Genomic DNA, 23,000 nt, shown 5'->3' with positions numbered 1-23,000 from the left:
TCTAAAACCTATATGTAATATATATAGTAATATAATATATAAAATTTTCATTGGTTAGATTGTAACAGATTCTACTTTTTAAAGTGGTGTAAAAATATATATATCAATTATACTAGTTTGTCATGTCAGTATATCTATGGATTAAGCAAATTGGAGGATGGAAGGATGAAACTGATTTGGGCTCAAATGAATTAGGAAAAACATAACTGTAAGTAGCATAATATGGCTAAAGTTGGGTATTTGTATATAAAAGTGAAGTGATTGTGAAACACTGCAGCACAGCACAGTGACACAATGAAATGTGTCCTCTGCTTTTAATCATCACCCTTGGCGTGCAGTGTGTGGGGACGGTGCTTTGCTCAGTGGCAACTTCGGCGGATCTGGATTCGAACCGGCAACCTTATGATTATAGGGCCGATCCGTAACTGCTTGGCCACTGCCCCAATTCTGCATGTATTAGCAACAATTGCATTTGAGACCAAAATGCATATAGAAGACCAGTTGTCTTGCTTTTTTGCCACTGAATACATGTATATGAGATCATTTTAATGCCATTTATCTCAAAAACAGTTCACGCAAATACCATGTGGTGGGTTAGGTCTTTAATATTTTCAATATTGATTTGTTTAGAAATATTGCACATGGCCAACATGCCTGTTCATGGGCTAACACTCTTCTCTCTCATCCTAGAGTTCTTTCTTCAGAGGAAGGACAGTATATTGGATACACAATCATTAGGTGTACACACGTAGGTGTCAGTATGCATGTGTGTGTGTGCAAGCGTCCTAGGGTGATTGAGAGATGTTAGTAAGTGGCAAGTTTTCTTTACATCACGCATCTATTCATATTCTTGCACATGACTACCCCCCCCCTCTCTCTCTCTCTCTCTCTCTCTCTCTCTCTCATACTCTCAGAGATTAATACCCGTCAGTTTTACACAAAAATACAGTAACAGTCCTAAAGAGTGGTGCCTCTGGCACAGGCAAGTAAAAGTGACAGCATTTGTGTGAGGACAATTCGGGTTTGCTTGGGTTCTTATTTAAACATTTACGCACACACACACGCGCACACACACATACACACACACACGAACTTCAATATTATGCACATATAGAAAAAATATATATATATATATGTTCACACACATTCAAGTGAAGACCTGAGAGACATTAGTACAATCTCTCAGTTGAACAAGACTCAAAAAGTGCTATGTTAATAAGTCTGGATTTTAGTTTGTTCTCTTTGATTACTTAAACTCAATTATAGATGTTATGTCTTTTTTTTCTTTGTTTTTTTTTTTCATGAATTTTTTTTTTTGGAATACATTATTTTGACAGCTTTCAGACTGTACAGTGAATATCTATGGCACAATCCTCTTAATCATATCAACCATGTCCTTCCGCACTGTCCTATTGCACCATTGAAATAAAGTGGCTGAGAAAAGGGGGGTTGGAGGAATGATCCCCAGATTCACCCCATAGCACTGATCTGGAGTCAGAATTCCCTGGGGTTATCCTAATTTAAACCATCCTGAGCTACAAAACGTCGACTGACCCTGGAACAGGGCTGAAGGGTAGGATGGGGACGGGTGGGGAAATGGGATGAACATGGGAGAAACGAAACTAAGCTTCTGCAAGCTTAAATATTCTCTAAAAACAATACTTTCCTGATTTCAAGCGTGGCCGTAGACCACAAATTGTGCAAAAACCTGATTGAAACATTTTTTTTTTAAAAGCAGCCCCTGCCATCCACACCCACTGCACCAGTCACATATGCGAACGACACTGTGAGCGGTGAAGCGGAGAGGGCGATGGCCGAAAAGGGAGGCTCGAGAAGAAGAGCTTGAGGAGATAAGAGCAGACGCGGATCTGCTCCTCGTGTTGTTTTGCTGTTGTTAGTCCATGCTGGAGAGATACCACATTGCTGGGAGAGAGAAGTGGGCCATCGCAGGTCAGTCAGTTCCACCAGAAAGACACAAGCGCTAACAACGAAGCAATATACTACTGACTGATTCAAACAAAGTTTTTCTTTTTTTTTTTTTTTTGAACAAGAAGAAAAGGTCCTTTCTTTCCGGGAGTCATGTAATATCACTCCGTCATTTATAAGTGTGAGTATTTGTGGTTTTTGGCAGTCACCATAGACGCAACTTCAGGACTCGGCATTGGGCCTGATGATAGTTGACTATTCTGTTTTTTTTGTTTTTTTTTAGTTTTTCTGAACACCCAAGAAGGAATCAACATTCGTGCCATGAAGAGGCCCGTCTCCTCAAGCCAATGCTGTCTCAGAAAAAGAAAAGTGCATTCAATTCAGTCGGACTGTGTCCTGCCTCCCACAAACCAGGAAACCCCCCCAGTCCCAATCTCAATTCTGTCTATTTAAAAAGAAAAAGTAAAAAAAAAAAAAAAACGCCAAGAAACATTCTATCCGTTCCATCGGGCCATTGGCATTAAAAGAAAAAAGACGTGAGGGCCAGTGGCTTTAGTCAGATGAGTAGAGGTCAGTAAAGTGCTGCCGGGCTCATTGCAGCATTGCAGGGCTCTGGAACTGAGGAGAACTCCAGGAGCGAACGGTGGTGGCATCTGGCCAGTCAGTGGCGAATACAGGATGTGCAGGTGAGTGTGTGCCAGGTAACGCCCAGTGTGAAGGTTCTTGTGCCTGTTCAGTTTACATCGTCTCCTTGCATAAGGGTGTGAGTGAGCGTTCCGAGTCCCACAAAGGAAAAGAAGATGAGTTGAACCCTAAAGGAAAGTGGAGCGTGAGTAAATACGTGGGAAATTATCGTTGATTCATGTTTCCACCATGCTTGACATTGTTCCGCTGCTGATCTGTTTCATCTCCTGGAATCCTTGGAATCGCTTGAGCTGCTGGGTTCCTCAGGGGCACGCCCCCTCTCTTCTGGCTCTGCCCCACTTTCATCCCGGCTGCTGGAGGGCCCCGGGGTGGTGGAAGGGTCGGACAAGCCCGAGACCCCCAACCCAGTGGCATCGGCCCCGCCGGGCGTGGCCGTCTGCATGATCTTCTGCCGCACCTCTCGGATTTTCAGCTGTAGGCACAGCTTGTTGGGGAAGGTGTCTGAGTAGTGGGCCTGGAAGGCGGCTGTGGCCTGGGCTATGGAAGGACAAGGACAGAGGATTTTTTTTAGGGTTTTTGAGGTGCCTTTTGAAGTGACTTATTAAAAGAAATTGAAAATTCACAGAGAAAGTGAAAGTTGCTTTAGAAACATAAAATAGTAAAAGTCACGTGTTCAAGAGGGACTGTGGCTGTGGCTGTAACTACTGATTATAGATCAGGGTGTCTGATAATTGCCGTAAATGTGACATTTTAATGAATAACTGTCATTGTGGCCAGAATGAACGTTGACTGGCTACCTGAGGGGAAGAAGCCGTGCTCCTGGAAGAGCTGCATGACAAGCGCACGGCGCTGGTCCAGGGTGCGACGAAGGGAGGAAAACGATGCACGATCGCCCGACTCTCCCATACCCTCCTCGGAGTTGGCACCTAAACAACAGCGCGGGAATACTGATGGGGTGGTTCTCTACGAGTTTCTCGGCATGGGAAGGCGGGTAGCTGTTTACCTGGTCTGTCAAACGTGAATATGTCCCCATCACACTTAGCTGCGCTCTTGGGTGTATTGGGCTGTGAGTTGCAGCTGGACATACATCGGCTCTTCCTCCTGGGAGAAGTTGGGTCTTCAACTGAATCCAGATCTGTGAGCAATCGGAGCAACAAAAAAAAAAAACGAGTGAATAACAGTTGGTGTGAAGGAAAGGAAATTTAATATGAACAATTTCATGTGAAACTATTTAAAGTGACAATAAAAATGTGTGCGATTTCGTGCAAAACAATGAAATCGACGTCCCCCAATAAAAACTGTACACGGCAGCAAATGCCCAGTTGGACACAGTGAGAATTACTGCAGTACTCCCGGCAACGTTCAGCATAATCTTGTGCTGAATGTCAGCCATCGCCGAGAGCTCCTCCCATTTTAAAACGTTCTGACATAGATTTAGAACACAAAAAAGAATCAAAAGAATCACGTACTTTACTCAAGAAGCATAGGGTGAATCGTTTTAAATATGCCTTGCTCCTGCCGTACGATGATGAAGAGGATTCAGGGAGGCTTGAAAGCCCAATTCTTTGTTGGGAGTTTGAAAATCTAAAATTAGAAACCACCTCCGGGCAAACAGGATGTTTGAAAGGGCTTCCACACACTTTAATATTCTGTCAGCCGTGTTCCTTTTCATATTTGCATTTGCGTGCACGTCACATGAATCCCTTTGGCACAATTTGTCTGCTTATTAATGGAATTTATTTAGGTATTATTTGGGGCAGATATTAATCAATCACCAGTGGAGTTCCTCCTCTTTTTCCGATAGCTGCCCAGTATGGCGCGGGGAGAGGTAGTCAGGCTCTGCAAGGTGGGAGAGGGCAGCACCTCTTCAGGGTTGAACTCCGGCAGCTCCGCCAGCCGCTCTTCAAAGTATGACCCAGTCAGCACCCTATCAGAGGGGGCGAGCAATTATCAGCACATTTACATATCCCATCTACCGCTGGCCGCGCTCTCGGACACTCACTTGGCATCAGCATCAAAGGTCCTTTTCAGCGGTGGGGGGCGGGACTTTGTTTTCTTGGTGGTAGGATTGTCTCTGTCGCTTTGAGATGGGGGAGGAGGAGACAGGGTTGGGGGGTCCTTATGTCCAGCCTGTAAAAAAAAATAAGGGCATTAAAAAAAAAACTAAAAAAAAACAGTGGAGATTATTCATCATCTGGACGGGACAGATGATGGAAAAAACGGATCGAACCTCTTTACTGCGCTCCTCCTTCCTGCTCCCTTCGCCATCTGACATTTTACTCTCGGGCATCCGTTCAAACCGGGAGGGTCCACAGTCCTCCGTCTTTCCTCCTTTTTCTGCCTCGCTCTGATTTGACCCACCATCAGCGGCATCTCCTTGGTGACCTGCTGGGACATCGTCAACTTGACCTTTGGCTTTCTGAGTGGGTGGAGGGGGGTTGGAGGAGCCTGATTCACATCCTACGGAGAAAGGAAGAACAGACGAAGCAGTCCACAAGGGATGCAACCAACTTTCTAACCACATAATATAATGAAAAGATGCAGGATTTACCCATCGGGGGAAAGAGTGCTGGGGCGCTGGACTGCGCTGACTCTGGCATCATCTCAGCGTCCGTCTGCCCATCCGGCACATTCTGTCTGTCTGTTTCCTTGGCACCGTTGGCAGGCTGCTGCTCATTAGCATGAGACTGGGCCTGCACTGACGTGTTTGCTGACAGCGGTGTGGATGTCCCAGCGTGGAGCGGCGTGGGGGATTCAGTCCTGGGCGCAGTGTGGGACGCATTCGGAGGAACCGACACGGAAACCACCCCTGACGCCAGGGTGACGTTGGGGGCAGGGTACATGGCGGTTAGCACTTGGCGAGGGGCACTTGGGCCTGCGGTGGGCTGTGACGGGCAGCTGGGAGTTGGGGCTGGAGCGAGGAGAGGAGGTGGGCCTACAGGTGGAGAAAAAGATGGATGAGTTAACCGTCTTAAACATAGATACAGACACAAAGAGAGCCTTATGTCCAAAGTTTCTGCAGTTCTTCTTGTGAATGCGGACAGAACTCAGCAGAACCAATGAGGGCAGCTTAGACAACAGCAGTACTTTCCAAAGAGAAATTATGCGATATGATACATCAGTCATTCTGAAACATTTTACGATAGGCACCATCTCTGAAAATATCTGCCGCCCCACGTACTGCCATTATGACCAGAATTGCAAATAAAGATCACTTAATTGTAATATGGATATTAACAACACTTCATTTAAACGCATAGCAGCTAAGAAGATGAACTATCATCTCAAAGACTTCTGTCCGTTACCACTACAAAAAGCCAGAGTTCTACATGGGTGAACCAAGAATCCATATGTTGTGACAGAAATGTGTCACGTTTTGTTGAGGTGGACTCGCAACTGCCATCTGGTGGATGTACCGCTTAACCTCAATGGCAACATGAATCACGTGCTGAAGTACGTGGACAGTGTGGATTGAATCTCGTCCTTACTTTCGTACAGGGGGCCATTCTTCACCGTATTGGCTCAAATCTAAATAAAACACTAGTTACAAAATAACTGCTATTTCGTTTGTAGTCCACACCACAAACGTAGAGCAACAGGCACCTTTTCAGATGTATTTTGAGAAGAAAAAAAACCTATACCTGCTACAATGGGCTGCACCAACGTCTGGCCAGCAGGGGTAATGGCAGTGAACCCCAGGGTTGCCAACTGAGATGGCAAGAATGCGGGACCTGGGACAGGTGGGGCTTGCTGAGGGGAGGAGGCTGTTGTCGTAGAGACGTATGTGATCCTGGAAGACAGGAGAAGTGAATGAGTCTGCCAGTTAAACTATTTTACAATGTTTGCATACTCGTGCACACACACACGTACACTACCTAGTGGGAGGAGGAGTCAGCAAAACTGTCTGCGGGGGAGCAGAGCCTGAAGCCATAACAGTCGCTGTTCCCATGGTGACTGGGAACGAGCTCCCCGGATGCACCGGTCCTGCAGGGTGAACGTTGGTCTGAACCACCGGCATTGGAGCAATCTGGATGATCTGAAAGTCACACACCTCAAATCATATTTACTGGTGCAACGGTTTGACGAACCAGAAATCACGTTACTTTGACCCCGACACCCACGTTTTAGACTTGTTTGCATACCTTACTTCCTGGTTGAGCACTAGTATGAACAGGAAGTTGAGGGGCCACCAGAGATATAGGCTGCGGAGGAGTGGATCCCGCTCTCACAGTCGCCATGGGAACAAGCATCTTGCTTTGCAAGACTGGTGACTGAGCTTGTACTGCAAACAGGGACATGAATGAAAGATGCATGACATGGTATGCATTTAAAAATTGCCGTATTTTTAGACTGACACCAAAATACAAGCCATTTAGATGTTTTCAGCGGGGGAGGCATTATGATCAATGATGGGCCCGACCTACATAAATACTTTCTGACACTGAAAGCCCTATGAAAATATAGGTTCCTCTCACCTCTTCCTCCTGGGCTGACCCCTCCCACTGCAGGAACTGATGCATATCTTATCCCTGGTCCCGCTGCCAAAGGCACGCCATTGGCCAGGGATGTGTGCGTGGGAGGAGCCGAGGGCAATGTGAGCACACTAGCTGGTTGCTGAGGCTGCTGAGGAGTGGGGCTTTTGGGATTGTTGGACAGAGTTGGGAGGATGTATTGCACCTGAGTGACAGGTTTTCCTCCTGCAGGGGGTGTGAGCGAGGAGGCGGGGAGGAACTGTGGCTGCAGCAGTGGGAGGGGCAGAGCTCCATTGCCATGGGTGGGACTCGGGGCTGGGCATGTGAGAGGCTGGGGTGGAGTGATAAGCTGAACTGTTGGCTGGTTGGGGAAGGGTCCTCCCAGCACCAGGCTGGTGACCAGACCCCCTTGACCGACAGGTTTGGGAGAGGATGAGGAGAAGTACCCACCCCCTGCAATAGGACCCCCACCTCCTGCTCCAATCAGCAGCTTGGTCTCCAGGTCCTGGGCTGGGATGCTCTCAGTGGGCTTGCTGGCAATTGGGATAGGTGTGCTCGCCACGGGCCGTAACACGCTAGTCACCACAGTGGATGCCATCCTCACTGGCCCAACCACAAGTCCATGGCCTGAAGAAGGGATGGGTGCATCTGATGTGCACTCGGGCATGGATGTGAGCAAAGGTTGCACGCCACCTTCTGCTCCACCCTTTGCTTCCAGTGTTTCTCCATTGTCCTCTTGGGCTTCATCCAGTGCTCTCTTCCTCTTCCTTTCAGACCTCTCGCCACTGCTTCGCCCCCCTGCACCCTTGGAGGTCTCGGAGGATGATGTGCTTGGTGAGTAAGAATGCGGTCGGGCCACAGGCTGGAATGCATGCTGAGTAAAGAAAAGGTAAGGAGTTATTTAAAAATAAAAAACATGCTGTATTCTTAACACAAGTGAAGTGAAGTGATTGTCATTGTGATACACAGCAGCACAGCACACAATGACACAGTGAAATTTGTCCTCTGCTTTTAACCATCACCCTTGGTGAGCAGTGGGCTGCCATGACAGGCGCCCGGGGAGCAGTGTGTGGGGACGGTGCTTTGCTCAGTGGCACCTCAGTAGCACCTTGGCAGATCGGGATTCGAAACGGGGCCTCTTCCTTAACCGCTAGGCCACCACTGTCCCAAATGGAGCATGGAGGCATGTAAGTGAAACTCATACATAAAGATACCTTGCCATCGGCTTCACAAGCATTCTCCTCATCGCTGTCAGTTACACGTTCCTTACACTTCAAGTCTATGGTGCCATCAGGAAAGGAGTCCTCTGTAATTTAAAGAAATGTCGGCGTGAGTCTGTATCTGTGAGACGACCTACTGAAAAATAAGATTCCAAGGATCACAAAATTCATTGCATTGTTAATATGAAATAGTTCACTATAGACCAGATAGGTAAAACTAATTTTTATATGCAAGTTGGGGCGTGTTCAGTAATGTCACATCAAGTCTGTCTTCAGGATTTACAGAAATAAACAGATAGAAACAATAAATGACTGCTTATACTAGTAACCAGTAATTTGGTAATTTGCTTGGTATACCCTTGTATTTTTATTATGATTTATTATGGCTCTGAAGTCATATTATCATTGCTGTAAAGGGACTCTTGTTTAATAAACTAATTTTATGTGGAAAAAAAAGTCACATTTGGCACAATATTCTTTTAACGGAAAGTTATTAAGTAGTTATAAAAATGATCATAAGCACAAAAACTATTTCCATTAGGTAAAACACAGTGACTATAAAATAACAGGGATTGAGAGAAGGTAAAGTTTCAGTTTAATATTTATTTGTAGTTTAATAAAAACCTTTTAAACACGTTTTCCTTTACTATGTTGAGAAGAAAGACACAATGAGGTAGGACTTGCAGTGTTAGAAGGTTTTATGAAAATGCTTCATGTATAATTGTATGGTCCTGAAACCCTTTACTTGTAGGGATGTGCCAATGGCAGGTGAACTAAAATATATATATTTGGTAATAAAGATGATTAAATCACCTCAACACTTTAACATGCTGTTACCTTGGAGTGCAGCATGCACACAGGCAGTTTAATTTTAGATATACTTATAAAATACTTGTTATAAATCTTATAACAAGTATTTTATAAGGGGGGCAACAGCTAGCTGTATAATGAAAAATGACAAGGTTCAGCCAACTAATTCTGCGGGGAACCGAGTCTTGCAGCGATTGGGCAAATTGTGAAGTGAAGGCAACCGACTGACAAAAAACGAGGTTTCAGCATTTAAATCAAAACAATCTCTCCTTGAATATAATATTAATGATGGTATGCTCAGGTGACAGAATCCTATATACTGTTATGAACAATATCCTGGGAACCGTTTCTAGCCTATGCAGACTGATTCTGATGTGAGAAATCTGACCAGCGTTGCCTTTATTTCCAGTTCGTAAATAATAGTAGCAATGACAATCTAGGAAGTCACCCGAGATCAACACAACCACAGTCACACATCTTTATTCCAGGATCATATGGCACACACTTGTGCTACCTTGTACACTTCACCTGATGTGAACCCAGGACATACAAAGTACATTCTTTGGCAAAACTGTTTTTCTTTATACAGATTTTGCAGGTTTTAGAAGAACGTATGACACACTGACCAATGCCAAGGCCATTGTTGCATTGCCTGGTCAGTGACATTGTGGCACCCAGGGCACCCCAGCAGCAGAGGCAGCTATGCTACTGCACCATTGTCCTGGCAAAGGTAACACCACTAGTGAAAGTGAAGTGATTGTCATTGTGAAACACTGCAGCACAGCACACGGTGACACAATGAAATGTGTCCTCTGCTTTTAACCATCACCCTTGGTGAGCAGTGGGCAGCCATGACAGGCGCCCGGTTAGCAGTGTGTGGGGACGGTGCTTTGCTCAGTGGCACCACAGTGCCACCTTGGTGGATCGGGATTCGAACCGTCAACCTTCTGATTACATGGCCTGATTACTAGTGAACTTGTTTGATTTAATGACATTTGGTTTCAGTTTCAGTCTAACTGTAGAAATCTTGTGGTGACAAGAGTTCGGTGTTGACCAAACTCACCCATGACATCATCATCACCTTCCTCACAGATGACCATGCGCTCTTCGTCACTTGTTGCGTCCTCACTCACTCCACGATGGGAGAGGGAAGGGAGTGCCCGAGGGTGAAATTGACTTGCGCCTTCATGGCACATCTGAGGTAGATGACAAATTAAGAGAAAGTGATTAATGTAAGAGATGACAGAGTGACAGAGATGGGGATGTAGGGAATAAATTGAACGGCAGAGGATGGACGCGGTTTGGTAGGTTGACAAAGTGTGTGTGAGAGAAAGGGGTGATGGAAATAAAAAGCACACAGGGCAGAAAATAGGAAAGGTGAGAAAAGGATATACGAAGCAATACACAGTGACTGATAGGGAGTCCGACCTTCTCTAGCTCTCGCTCTCTCTCCCGCCTCTCCAGGCTGTGCACGGCACTCTGGGAAAATGCTCTGGGCCGCGGGACTTGAACTCCCATCTGCTCGGACGGCTGCTCCGACCCAGGTGATGCCCAGCTAGACCCTGCCCCTTTCTGCTCTGTTCCCTGAGATCCCGAGTGGGTCTCTGGTAGGAACAGAAAGCAAAGATTGTCACAGTGGTGACTACGCATACCTTTCACACGTTGAACATACATTTGTTCCTATTTTCACCTCACCTGTGCTCTCTGAGGCGCTGCGCTCTCGGGAATCCTTGGCCCCTGGTGTCCCTCGGCCCTCAGAGAGAGACTTTCTCCTATCCTTATTACACCACTTCCAGTCAGGGTGGGCTCTAAAGTGGGCTTCCTTTACCTGACAACAGGCGGATAAGCATCTGACTACCTGTTTTCACCAGTAGCCTCTGACGTATACCCAGTAATAACAGCTCCTTGTGTACCTGGAAGGCCAGGTCGTGGTATTTCTGCTTCTCCTTGGGGCCCAGCGCGTACCACCATTCCCCGAGAATTTTGCTGACTGTGCGATTGTCCTGGTTGGGGTGCCTCTGGTGCACGAGCCCCCGGTGGCGCTTGCTGAAGATCATAAAGGCATTCATTGGCCTGCGGATATGGTCCTTCTCCCTCTGTGTGTCAATGTGATATGAAGAGTAGTCATAAAAGAGAGTTTCAGAGGCAAATTCTAAGGCATACAAAAAGTGGGCCTATCTTTTCATGCAAAGTCCACTAAATCAGTAAAATGGTTTTGCCTGTGCTGGATAAGCATATACTGAATTACAGGCCTGCAACTTTCCCACCTTCTTGTCTCCTTCTTTGGGCAGGGCACTGAGAGACTGTGTACGCCTCTTCGCAGAGCCTGAGGATGGAGCAGGATCTGGTGCCACGCCTGGAAAAAATCTGAAATGCAAAGAAGAGAAAACAGTGTTAAATATGAGTGCGATTTAATTTTAATACCCAAACTAGTCACTGTATCCTTTGCAGCTAATATACACTATCTAATAATTATTGAGAATGGTGTTACAATGAAATCATAAATTTACAATTATATAGATAGAATGGTGTGAAAATTCTGTAAGTCATGGCATGCATGTACATGTACAATAACAGGATTTAACTACTATTACTTTTCCAAAGAGCTTTTGTCCTTTTCAGGGTAGGTGAGCCCTCGTAGCTCAGTGGTCATTAAAACTATGATTTAATGTTTGGACATAAACCCAGTCTATAGTGTGTCAGCAATTTATTACCCTAATACCTACAGGTCATCTGCATCGCTTTCTGTCTCGCTGTTCGCCCCCTCTCTATCTGCAGGCGGGTCTTCGGCTGAAGGTGGAGGACGGGACGGTGACCCTCTCTCTGTGCTTGATTGTCCAACGCGTACTTCACTTACTAGTGCCACTCCACATCGGGGTTCTGGAGAAGGAAATGTCATATTATTCGTAAATTTTCCTGTATAATTAAAGATCAATGATTGGCTGCATGGACTATGTCTTAAATTAAGCTTGATTGCAACAATCTTGTGCAACAAAGTGTCAAGGGAAACACATTGTCTACAGAAATATATATTATTTAAAATAAGAATAAAATATGAAAGAATAACTTTTTAACAGTCTACCATTGCTCTGATTAACAAGTGGTTGGCCATCAGTGGGCTGGGTGGATGAATTGGATTGGCTGGGCTCCAGGAAAGGGACAAGTGAGTGCCAAGGAAACACTGGCAATGACCGAGGCTCCACATTGGTCCAAACTGTAGGTGGGAAGAAAGCAAAAGAATGACTGGCAGAGAAAAAGCCTCGGGCTTCACAGGCCTCTAACATCACACATACCCCGTGTCAGAATCTATCTATTTCAAAGGTCATCCTCCAGACGCACATTGCTTATTGTTGTGTTGTGTGTTTTCTAGTCTTGCCCATTGGCTCTTTCATCATGTGGTATCTAGGAGTGGCTCAGGGCAAGTGTTCGTACGTGTGCATGTTTTCTGCTGAAGCCAAGAAACAGGTTATATACAACCTGGGAGTGGTTTGGTTATGGTTGTGTGTGTGTATGTGTGTGTGTGTGTTGTTTCATCAAACTACTGAAAGGCTTTGTAGTATCTGGGAGGGATTCTATGAGACAGAGAGCGAGTGAGAGAGAGAGAGTGTGTGTCTCTGTGTGTTGTATGTGTGTGTGTGTGTGTGTGTGTGTGTGTGTGTGTGTGTGAGAGAAAGGGACTCCTCCTAGCTTTTCCCCAAGCAACATGTCTGGGCAAGTTCCAGTTTTTCAGCAAGCATCATCTGTGGGTTTAGGCGCATTGACCCTGGACACACACTTGTTATCTCATATTAACACAGACTAAAACGCAGACACACAGCGTCTAAGGTCAGTATACCAGTGATATATTCATTAGTACACTTCAGAAGAAAACAGACAGACATCAGATACTTGAAAGCACCTAAATCACTGACCACAGTTGCACTGTTCACAACCACAAATCATCAAAAAAAAATCTAATTTCCCTAAACTTAGAATTTTCTATACCATTGTCATTAATTGTAATACTTAACATATTTAATGACTTAAACACAATCTAATGTGCATGCCTCAGCATAACTCAGGGTGACTGTGGTCATGAAGTATGCAAACAAATGGACTTATTCTTAATTTGTTATAATTTATAACAACAGCAAAACATACACATGAACTGAAATACCTCCATAACCTGCTCTCATTGCGTTACCACAACTATAGCAGCATCTGAACTGTGAGAATCTTTACACATGTAACCTCTTACCTGTCCCAGGCCGGCCCATGATGATGTCCTTACGTGGAGCTGGGTGGGGTGACTCAGCAGGCAGAATAAGGGGCAGCAAAGCAGTGGGGGTGGGATGGCAGGCCACTGGCTGGGGTAACGCTGCCCCAAGAGCATCTCCGTGTCGTCCAGGCTTCCGTTCGCGCTCCCTCCCCCGGCTGGACTCCCCACCTTGATTGGAAGGAACATTGCTGGATGCTGTGGACACTTCAACTGAAGCTGAACCTGAGTGTGTGGAGCATGCTGCTGAGGCAGGCGTCAGAGTGTTGGCAGAGGTGACCAGCACTAGGCTGGAGGCATTGTTGCGCAGCAAGACAGCTCCGTTGGTGGCACTGGCACCATTGATGGGCACGGGTGCCTGCAGACCTGAGGCCAGATTGGAGGGGCGCTCTCTGTAGCGATTTTCACCACCTCCTCCTCCCGCTCGGCCATTCCCGCCTCCACTGCTCCTCCGGCTCGCGAGGGGCCCGTCGCTGAATTTGGCCAGAGGAACATCTGGGTTGCGCACGATGACTGGGGAGTCGCGCTGCGGCACAATGCGCCGAGGGCTGGGGTCTTGGGGGAGAGGCGAGGGCGGCGTGGGAGAGACAAGCATGGGCGGTGGAGTCGAGGCAGCAGAAGAAGATGGCCGGCTGCTGGTAGTGCTGTGAGGCCGTGGGAAGGACAGTGAGAATGGGGTAGAAGGCTGGCTTTGAGGGGAGAGCACCCTGAAACCGAGGCTTGGGTCGCCAACCACCAGCTGCTGCTGGTCACCTTTGGCAGCATATTCATGAGGAGCCGTGGGTGCCAGTGGCAAGGGCGCAGGCTGGCTCTCAAGCTTGCGCTTGCTAGGGCTCATGGGCACGGTGAACGTGAGGTTAGTCTGAAATGTGGGCACGATGCCAGAAAGGTGACGTTCTCGCTCTGAGCCTGGGGTCCCGTGCTTGGTACCACTCAGGTGCCGTGGACGACAAGGGGTGAGGGATGGGGGCGCAGTGATGGGACTGAAGTTGGCAGGGCGGAAGCCAAAGGGGGACGGCGAAGGGGAAGGTGCTTGGGAGAACGGTGACTGGTTGGACACGGGTGAAAACGATGGCGTTCCCGAGCGAGAGCTGCCCAGAGACACCAACATGCTGGCCGCCTCACACTCGTCGAAATCGAATCGCGACAGGTCGCGGGTCAGCTCTTGCGGCAAGAGGGACGGCAGGACCAGGCGCGGGCGCGAGTCACCTCCCCGACTGCTGGCCTCGCTGCTGTCCCGTGATGTTTCGTCCCAGTCAAATTCACTGCTGGTGCGGCCTCCCCCAAGGCGCAGGTCAGAGGGCGTGAGAGTTCCGGTGCTGCTGGCGCCCCCCCGGTCGCGGACCAGCCCTCCACCCCCTCCGCCACCTGCCTCCATCTCTTTGGTGCGCATGGACAGGTGGCGAGAGCAGTAACCACGACGTTGAGACTCTTTGGAGCAGCCTTCACGCGAGCACAGCCTGCGCCACTGCTTGCCATTGAACTTCTTGCGGATACCGGTGGGCGTGCAGACAACGTCGCCCTTCTTATACTTCTGCTGGGCGGCAGTGAGGGAACGGGATGAGCCTGTCCCAGACCCCGAGCTGGACGTGGACCCTCCCGAAGCGCCGTGGTGGGAGTTTGAGGCTGGGGTTTTGTCCAGAGACGCTCGGGAGGAGGAGGGAATCGTCGGGATCTGGGGAGAGGAAGGGATGATGGGTGTCATGGTGGGGTCTAAGCTCAGCAGCACTGGAGAGTGCGTGGTGTGAGGGTTGAGTGCCAGGTGGGGTCCCAGAGAGGGGGCGATTCCTCGCACTACAGACAGAAAGCCAGGGGGTTTAGACAGGATGTGTCTTGGCTGGGCGATCCCCAAGGGTTTGCTTCCGGCCCCCGCTGTAATCCCCTCTCCTAGCTGGGCCATGCTGATGTGGGACACCTCAATGTCTTCTTCTGGCGTTTGTGGCTGGAAGGGATGGAGCTGCCTATGCCGTTCACTCTCCCTCTCTCTTTCTTTTTCTCTTTCCTTTTCTCTCTCCAGTGACCTGTGCATCTCCCTCTCTCTCTCCTGACCCCTCTCCCGATCCCAGTCTCGTCCCGGCACCATGTTAAGCACAGAGGTCATCATCACACCACCTGTTACAGCAGCAACAACCTCAGAAGACGACGATGAAAAAGCAGAGGAAGAAGGCGTCACAGAGTGGTGGTGTGACATTGCAGTGCTGTACACCACGCCCGCCCCAACTCTGTCATTGAGCTGACACAGTTCTGGTTCCACCTCGTCTCTGTCATCCCACGCTGTGCCGTCATGCTCTCTTGACAGAGGCAGGTCCAGATCCCAGGGTGGAACCAGCAAACGGAGACTCTGCCTGGACACCCAAACAGCACTGGTGCTCCCCCTGCCATCTTCCATGCCCCAGGCACCCCCTTCATCCCTGGCAGAGATCCTGTCGTCACGCAAAAAGACCCGATAGGGGAAGGAGACTGCAGGGTGGGGGTCCACATGCGTCACCACCCCCTCCCTGTAGAGCTGTCCATCACCACCTTCATCTGATCCACTGTAGGGCACACATACCCGAGTGCCGATGGCCACCGGGTCTGTGCCGGGGGGAGGGGCATCAAGAAGCAGGTCCACTGCATCCATGGCTGGGTGAAATGGGTAGTAGCATAGTGACTTCACCCCATTCAACTGCACTTCAACAGTGCCCTGTTCTCCATTCACACGCCGCACCACACCTGCCCTGAACACTCTGGAATCCCTGGTTCCACCGTCTCCTTGGTCAGCCTTACCCCAACCATCTCCTGGCCCTCTTCTCAAATCCTGCCTAGCTAAAACCCTCTGGTTCTTCAGTCCTTTTGCCAAAGCTTCAGCAAGCCCTGCAGATGTGCTCTCCTTCAGGGGCGTGGCTTTGCAGTGCGACGTGGTGCCGGAAAGTGCATGTGCGATAGTTGAGCTGGACTGAGAGTCGGGGCGAGGCACCGGTGTCGTTGTCTCAGGAGCAATTCCCACCAGGTCCGCGGAGTCCTCACTGGCAGTGTCTGTTGATGAACAGCGAGGTGGGCTGGAGACCAGCGGTCCCTCCACAACCCTCCTGTCCCGGGCCCCACCGTCGCTGGTGCTACGTGGGCCGCCTGAGCCCGGGGGGTCTGTGCTGGTTGGGGCTACATTGGCTGAGGGCTGGTTGCCCACTGCGCCGTTATGCGAGTTGCTGCTGCTGGCGCTGTTATGCGGGGGAGTACTGGGGTTGCCATGGTTTCCGTTTCCTCCAGCACTGGAGGAACAGTGCTCAGACGTGTACTTCTTCTTGGGCACACGTGCCTTGAAGGTCGCCGTCTTTCGGCTGGACGAGGGATTGGGGCTACTGTTGGCGCTAGCTGTGCTGCTGTTGCTTTCAGACTTGGAGCTGCCAGGCCGCTCATCCACAGCTGTACTTGTTTTCCCACAATCCCCAGCTGACATGTCCCCCAGTCTCGGCTCTTCCCTCTCCGAAGCTGCACCTGTCCTGATTGTCTCCTCATGAGAGGACTCTGAGTTGGATGAGGTCTGTCTCTTGGGGGATGGAGGGGAGGCTTTGGGCTTTTCCTCAGCTTCCCTCTTGTCCTCCTCAGGACTGCTGTCTGCTGGCCCTCTCCTCTTCCCCCCCTTGGCGCGTGTAGATGGAGGCGAGCGCCTGCCTTGCTTTTTTAAGGGCTTCATTTCTCTGGTTCTTTTTGTTGTTGCTGTAAAAGTCTCTTGTATTGCTGAAGAGCACTGGCACCTCCTGGCTTCTCAGTCATCCAGCTTTTCCAACCTCTGTCTCATTCATCCCGCCCACTTCTTTCCCACTTCTGTCTCTCTGGCTTTTGTCCTTTCAGAAAATTCTTCTAGACCCTGTAATGAACAACAAAGAGATGTAGACATTAATTATGTGATGAATGTTTAACGTATCCTTTGTGTTAGTTATGACATGTCAGCCTAGTTAGCAGAGAATATTACATTATATTATTTGATTTTATTATTTTCAAACCAACAAAAACAGTAAAAGTTGCTGCCTAAACAAGTTACAAACACACTCTGGTTTTTTGGTTAGAACTGACGGGGCGGGGGAATTCCTGATTCACTCGCTGGCTTTCGCTCTTTTTTTGTCTTTTAATACTTTTCAGTACTGAGACAACCGATCGCGCAACATTCTACAGCTCGGCCATTTTATGCTTTTCCTTCACTACCCTTGTATCCCATCGCTTTAAATATCACACCATCTGCAAGGCTAACCAAACGTCACGCTATTGCAATAGCGTAACCACGTCAACAACTCCCTTGTTCACGTAAACAGTGTGAATCGGTTAGTCAGCACTTGTTGTGACATTTGTGGCTTTTTCATTATCTTAAAAAAACGGAACTTCTGTTCCAAGAGTTAAAACTGCCAAGTGCGATGCATTTGCCAACTGCCACAGGGTGGTAGTAGCCTAGTAGTAGCCTAGTGGGTAACACTCGCTTATGAACCAGAAGTGCCAGGTTCAAACCCCACCTACTACCATCGTGTCCCTGAGCAAGACACTTAACCCTGAGTTGCTCCGGGGGGGGGACTGTCCCTGTAACTACTGATTGTAAATGATAATGCAGTAAATGTAAATGCGTGTGCCCACCGCCGTGACGGGCGATAGTCCGAAAAAAAGACAACATGATATTATGGCATGAAGTAAAAGCGCCCTGACCCTACTGGAGAGCTGGGAGTGCGGCCACCGCCTTCATTCTGCCCTGTCCGGTCTGAGGTGCGAGGGCTTGTACGCTGTTGAAACTGCGATAAGAGGGCCAGGAGGTGAACCGAAATGGCCTGCTTACTGTGTGACAAAACTGCAGCTAACCACAACAGAGCCTTGCCGCGCGCGTGTCCTTATTCAGACATAAATTCTGCTAGCAGGTTGTGCTCTATGTAAATGCTGGCCCTGCTCACCCAGTAAAATGCTTTAAGGGCCTACTGTATAGGCATTGCGTTTTTCTGTTAGCATAAATCTACTTAAAATGCATTCATAAGACTCGGTGCAGGGATGTTGCAAGAGTTACATGCCTATTAATAATAGTTATTAATAGGCATGTCGTTAGAACGGTGTAACATGGTTACGCAATTCGGTTTATTTACAGTAAACACGGCCCCGTTACGATTCAACGACGCGTAAAAAAAAAAGCAGCATTTTAGTGCCGGCCTGCAACCTGTAAAAGTCTCGCTGAAAGTGCAGAAGAAGAAGAAGAAGAAGAAGAGAACAACCCCAGCCGGAGGCCCGGGGTTTAGTTGCAGGGTGTGTTTATTTGGCTGTAGTGCCCTACTCTGCGTTTACTACGCACCCACTACACAAAGAGCCGTCCAGTCGTGGGACGCAAGGCCTCTCGGTGACACAAGGCCCGCGCGCGTTCGGCGTTTTACGACAGAGATGCGACGCTAACGCTTCGCCAAAAAAAAACAAAAAAAAAAAAACGTAACAAGTGTATACGTGGAAAATAGTTGTGTCATTGTGGGTTTTTTTTTTCTTCTTCTTCTTTTGTTCTGTTCAAGAACCCACGGACACGGAAGCGGGAGCCGCTACGTTTCGGTCGCCTTTAAGAAGCACGGCACGCAATCTTTTCCTAATCGTATTCGCCAATCAAACACGGACCTCTACATTATTTAGCCGACTGTTCGGCCAGGGGAGCTGTTTTTCGGACGCACACGGGAGGGGGAGCGAGGCTGTAGGCCCAGAAGTGGGCGACAGCACGGACGACTCCGCTCCGCCGTGCAGCTACGCGCACGCAACTCGTTTGTGTTTCTACACGCACACGTACCGCGAGTGGCGCATTTCAGCGCGACTTGTCACTTTGTAATGACGCGGGTCGCCGTGCGGCTCGTCTGCGGGGGGAGGAAAAAAAAGTTTTAGGCTGACTGTGCACCCACGGCCACCCCTCCCTTCGCTTCTCTCTGGCCATTACAGCAGAAATACGACGTTCGTACAACCGTCCGCGGCGGGACCGCCGATCCGCACAGAAATAACACCGCAAACCACCGCAGCGCTGCAGAAGAAAGATTTGGAGCGGTGTTACAACTCACCCAGGTATTTGTTCTCACTGACGCGACAGCGATGGCCTCGAGTGGAGAGCTGGAGATAAGAAGCCGACTAGGGATGGATCGTCGGTCACGACTGTCGCTGTCGGGGCTTTCTAAATGTTCTTCTTCCGCAAAAAAGCCACCCAAATGGGAAAAGTACGGCCGCCTCGGTCCTTCACTACAGTCGCAAAATGGTGAATGAAGCCTAAAGCCTTGACAACTACTCCGCTCCACCAATCGGCGAGCGCCGACGGTTACAGTAGCCAATCGCGCTGCGGGATCGGGGTGCTGTGGGCGGGGCCACGATGCGGACACGTTTGAGCGACGGGCCGTACAGTCGAATACCGCAGGGGGAAAACAAGAAACAGCTGGGCAGGCTGGAGCGCGGGGGATCCAATCAGAGGGCGAGGCTCGACGGTGGGCGGGCCGACGCGGGGAAATATCACTATAAGCCCCGTCTAGAGCGCACTCGGACAGACTTATCACCGGTGAACAAACCGATTACGCCGATCTGTAAACATATAGGAATACATATAAGAATATGTTACATTTTATATAAGCCATATAACATCCTATTTACAGTCTTCATTTTATTGCATTTAAATAAGCGTTGCAAACATATAAACCCATATTATTTTTAAAGCTTTAAAACCTTTCGACTTGGCTTTATTCTTAACCTGTTTCTTCCACTGGTGATCGTCAACCTAGTCACCTCAACGCACGCAGCCAATCGCAAGACGTTCTGGCGTCGTGACGTCACCGTGGCCCCGCCTCTCCTGCCACCACGAGCAGAATGTAAAGGTAACGTCACCAAATCTCCCCGCCATTGGCCAAGTGACGGAGCGTCTCCGTCTCCAGGCCAATGGGCAGGCGCAGCAGTGAACTCAATATGCGTGTTGCCATCAGCGGCACGAGAAGCAGGAAGGGTCGGGAATAAAGTCGTTTAAAGCCCGAGATTACGATGCGTCGCGCCTCTCCAGTGTAATGCGCACGGGCGAGCGTGGACGCATTGTCCCTGGTGTAAATTTCCCACCTGCGGGTCTAATAAAGTATCATCGTGTCTAATCTTATCTCTTAAGACTGTCCACTAAGACCGTACTCAGGCGCTGATAGCGGTGTAGTTACGACGCGCTATAGCATTACATAAGGGCCATCTGCGCGCGTGCACGTGCATGCATGGCTCCTGGAGAGACGCAACTGGTGCACTGTGCACTCAATGTTATGATTTAATAATGCAACTCTGCATTTATCACACTGAAGGTGACATTTGCATGAACAACTTGCTTTTGCTGTTTTCTTGCATTTTCCAGACATATAAACGTTACAAAACCGAAAGGAAATATTGTTTTTTTTTTTAAAGATTCATGTCACGTAGCATCAATAAATACATTTAAACACCACGTTGCAGATATATGCACCACCGACCAGTATTGCCCAGTCCTCCATCCAATGGGGCATGTCGATAATGATCTGATGAAACCCTGAAACTCTACAGGACAGGTCTTCTTCCCAGGGACAAGAGTGGGCAACTGCATCACAGACAACGTCGGTTTCATGGCCGCAAAGCCTGGATCTTTCTGAGGAAATCGTAAGCGCGAGGGCCAAACGCTTCCATTTATAGTGCCGAAGCAAAGCTGAGCACAGGCCATCCAAGCAGGCAGCAGGAGCAACGAGGGCCAATTACAGGGGTCTGAGTCCATCAACAGCAACACACACACAGACACACACCTTTATTTAAATAGAATGGTCACATTTAGCCATGTGCAACATACACACACACACACTGATTAAATACCCCCAGTTTCCCCTGGCGATAAGTAAAAAAGTATAAATAAGTCTTATTTCAACATAGTTATTTCAAAAGCAAGAAAAACCGTTATAAACATGTAATAAAATACCATTGTGTATAATCACATCTAAATATATACTATTGATATAGTATTTTAATGAATGTATATATACGTGAGCTGTGGCATGGACATATTGATATAGGATGAAATATTGTGTGGCACATGTGATGTAACCCGAGGGGTATGTGGATCAGACAAAATATCATTTATTTACATTTAGATTTACGCCAGAGCGACTTACAATCAGTAGTTACTGGGACCGTCCCCCCCTGGAGACACTCAGGGTTAAATGTCTTGCTCAGGGACACAATGGTAGTAAGTGGGGTTTGAACCTGGGCAGCCCACTGCTCACACCACAAATTGTAACTTGTGCACCGCTGTGCATTCACAATAATGTTCCCGATAGTCACGTTGAATATGCAACAATAATCAAAAATACATGTTTCATGTATTATTTTTATTACTTTTTTCTAATTTTGAACAACGTCCTTCCGGTTTCCCAGTGATTCCAGGATTCCGCACGACCACTGTCCTCCAGCAGAGGGATAAACTCCTGGGCATTGCAGGGAATTTCACTTCAGCACGAGTTTTCAGATGTTGCCATGGTACCTATAAATAATTGCATATTTATGGCAACTTATTTTTGCATTTATACAAGCTGCTTAACAAAGTCTCTACTGTACGTAAACGCAAGATAAAACAAAGCAAACACACATTAGAAGCTTTTATGCAAGACTTTCATGAGTGCAACCAAACCACAGTGGCATTTATATCTCCTCTACGTCTACTTTCTGTTTTACTACGAGGCAGGAAAAGGTTGTGGGTGTTATAGAGGAGCCACTTTCTTATACCAGACCCCCCCCCACGGGCCCCTAAATTTGTCCCCTTTGTCTCCTGACACTGGCCAATGCCATTTCCACCGTCCCTCCTCCCCAAGGCTCTGACCCTTGACCTGCCCTCTAGCCAATCAACAAACCCCACTCAGCATGCGGCCTGGGATGCTTTGTCAACGCACCCATGCGGGACAACCCAGACTCCCTCTGACAAGATTGCGTGTGATTGGCCAGTCTCCCGAAAGTAGCCAGGGGGGCAAGAGCCCTTTCATAAAAAAAAAAAAAGAATTATCCTCAAACATTATAAATGAATAAAGATATACAGGTTTTGTGTAAACACACACACACACACACACCCTGTGTTGTCAGAATGTGAGGATTGACGTATGGTGTAACTAGTTTATGTATTTTCTATTTATTTACACTATAAGTGAAAAGTTTGTTGGTTATGGGGACTAAGATGGAGCAATTTTGAATAAGCCAATTAACATGAGTGAATGATCAGAAAGTGTTCAGCATAAAACTTCAGGATTGTTGGAAAACGCCCCGGATGTCCGACTTAAGGTGGTGGAGAGAAGACAAGAGTGTAAAATGTTGCAATCACAGCAAAAGCTACCTGATTTGGAGAAACTCAACGTTCCAACTTTTGCCTTGTTTGAAATAACACACTTGGGGAAAAAAACGACTGGCAAAGTCCTGCGTCTTCAGTGATACATTATTAGGTGCATCCAAACTTTTGACTGGTACTATATCTCAAACTTCAGTATATCTCAGTTCAAGAATACTTTACCGATATGAAAGAAAGACTTGAAATTACTAAAAGTGATCAAATTAGTAGAAATTGCAGTGATCTGTTTGCTGCTCTCTTATCCACAGTAATCAGTGAACAGTAACGCTTTCAGTCTGGATTTAATAATTGGTATGACTACTGGCAGATTTGAGTTAAAAGTAAAGCAT

At 48.0% G+C, this 23,000-nt stretch overlaps 1 protein-coding gene across 1 annotated transcript; it reads right to left on the bottom strand.

The window, feature by feature from the left end:
* Positions 1-587: 587 nt before the first annotated feature.
* On the bottom strand, positions 588-19,547 carry cica (capicua transcriptional repressor a). The gene is made up of 21 exons (XM_028963670.1): positions 19,364-19,547; positions 13,311-17,175; positions 12,156-12,287; positions 11,800-11,953; positions 11,341-11,440; positions 10,987-11,169; positions 10,769-10,901; positions 10,502-10,677; positions 10,137-10,269; positions 8,258-8,349; positions 7,047-7,917; positions 6,714-6,853; positions 6,447-6,607; positions 6,213-6,361; positions 5,123-5,506; positions 4,802-5,031; positions 4,574-4,701; positions 4,347-4,498; positions 3,575-3,706; positions 3,369-3,497; positions 588-3,108 (listed from the first exon to the last, which is right to left on the bottom strand). Exons 2-21 carry the CDS (start codon positions 16,999-17,001, stop codon positions 2,831-2,833), a joined length of 7,548 nt encoding a protein of 2,515 aa, XP_028819503.1. The 5' UTR covers positions 17,002-17,175; positions 19,364-19,547; the 3' UTR covers positions 588-2,830.
* Positions 19,548-23,000: the final 3,453 nt, after the last annotated feature.

This window comes from Denticeps clupeoides, chromosome 20 (assembly GCF_900700375.1).
Source record: "Denticeps clupeoides chromosome 20, fDenClu1.1, whole genome shotgun sequence".
Classification (NCBI taxonomy): Eukaryota; Metazoa; Chordata; class Actinopteri; order Clupeiformes; family Denticipitidae; genus Denticeps; species Denticeps clupeoides.
Note: the sequence above shows the minus strand (reverse complement) of the source record. Positions and strands in the feature narration are given on the sequence as shown.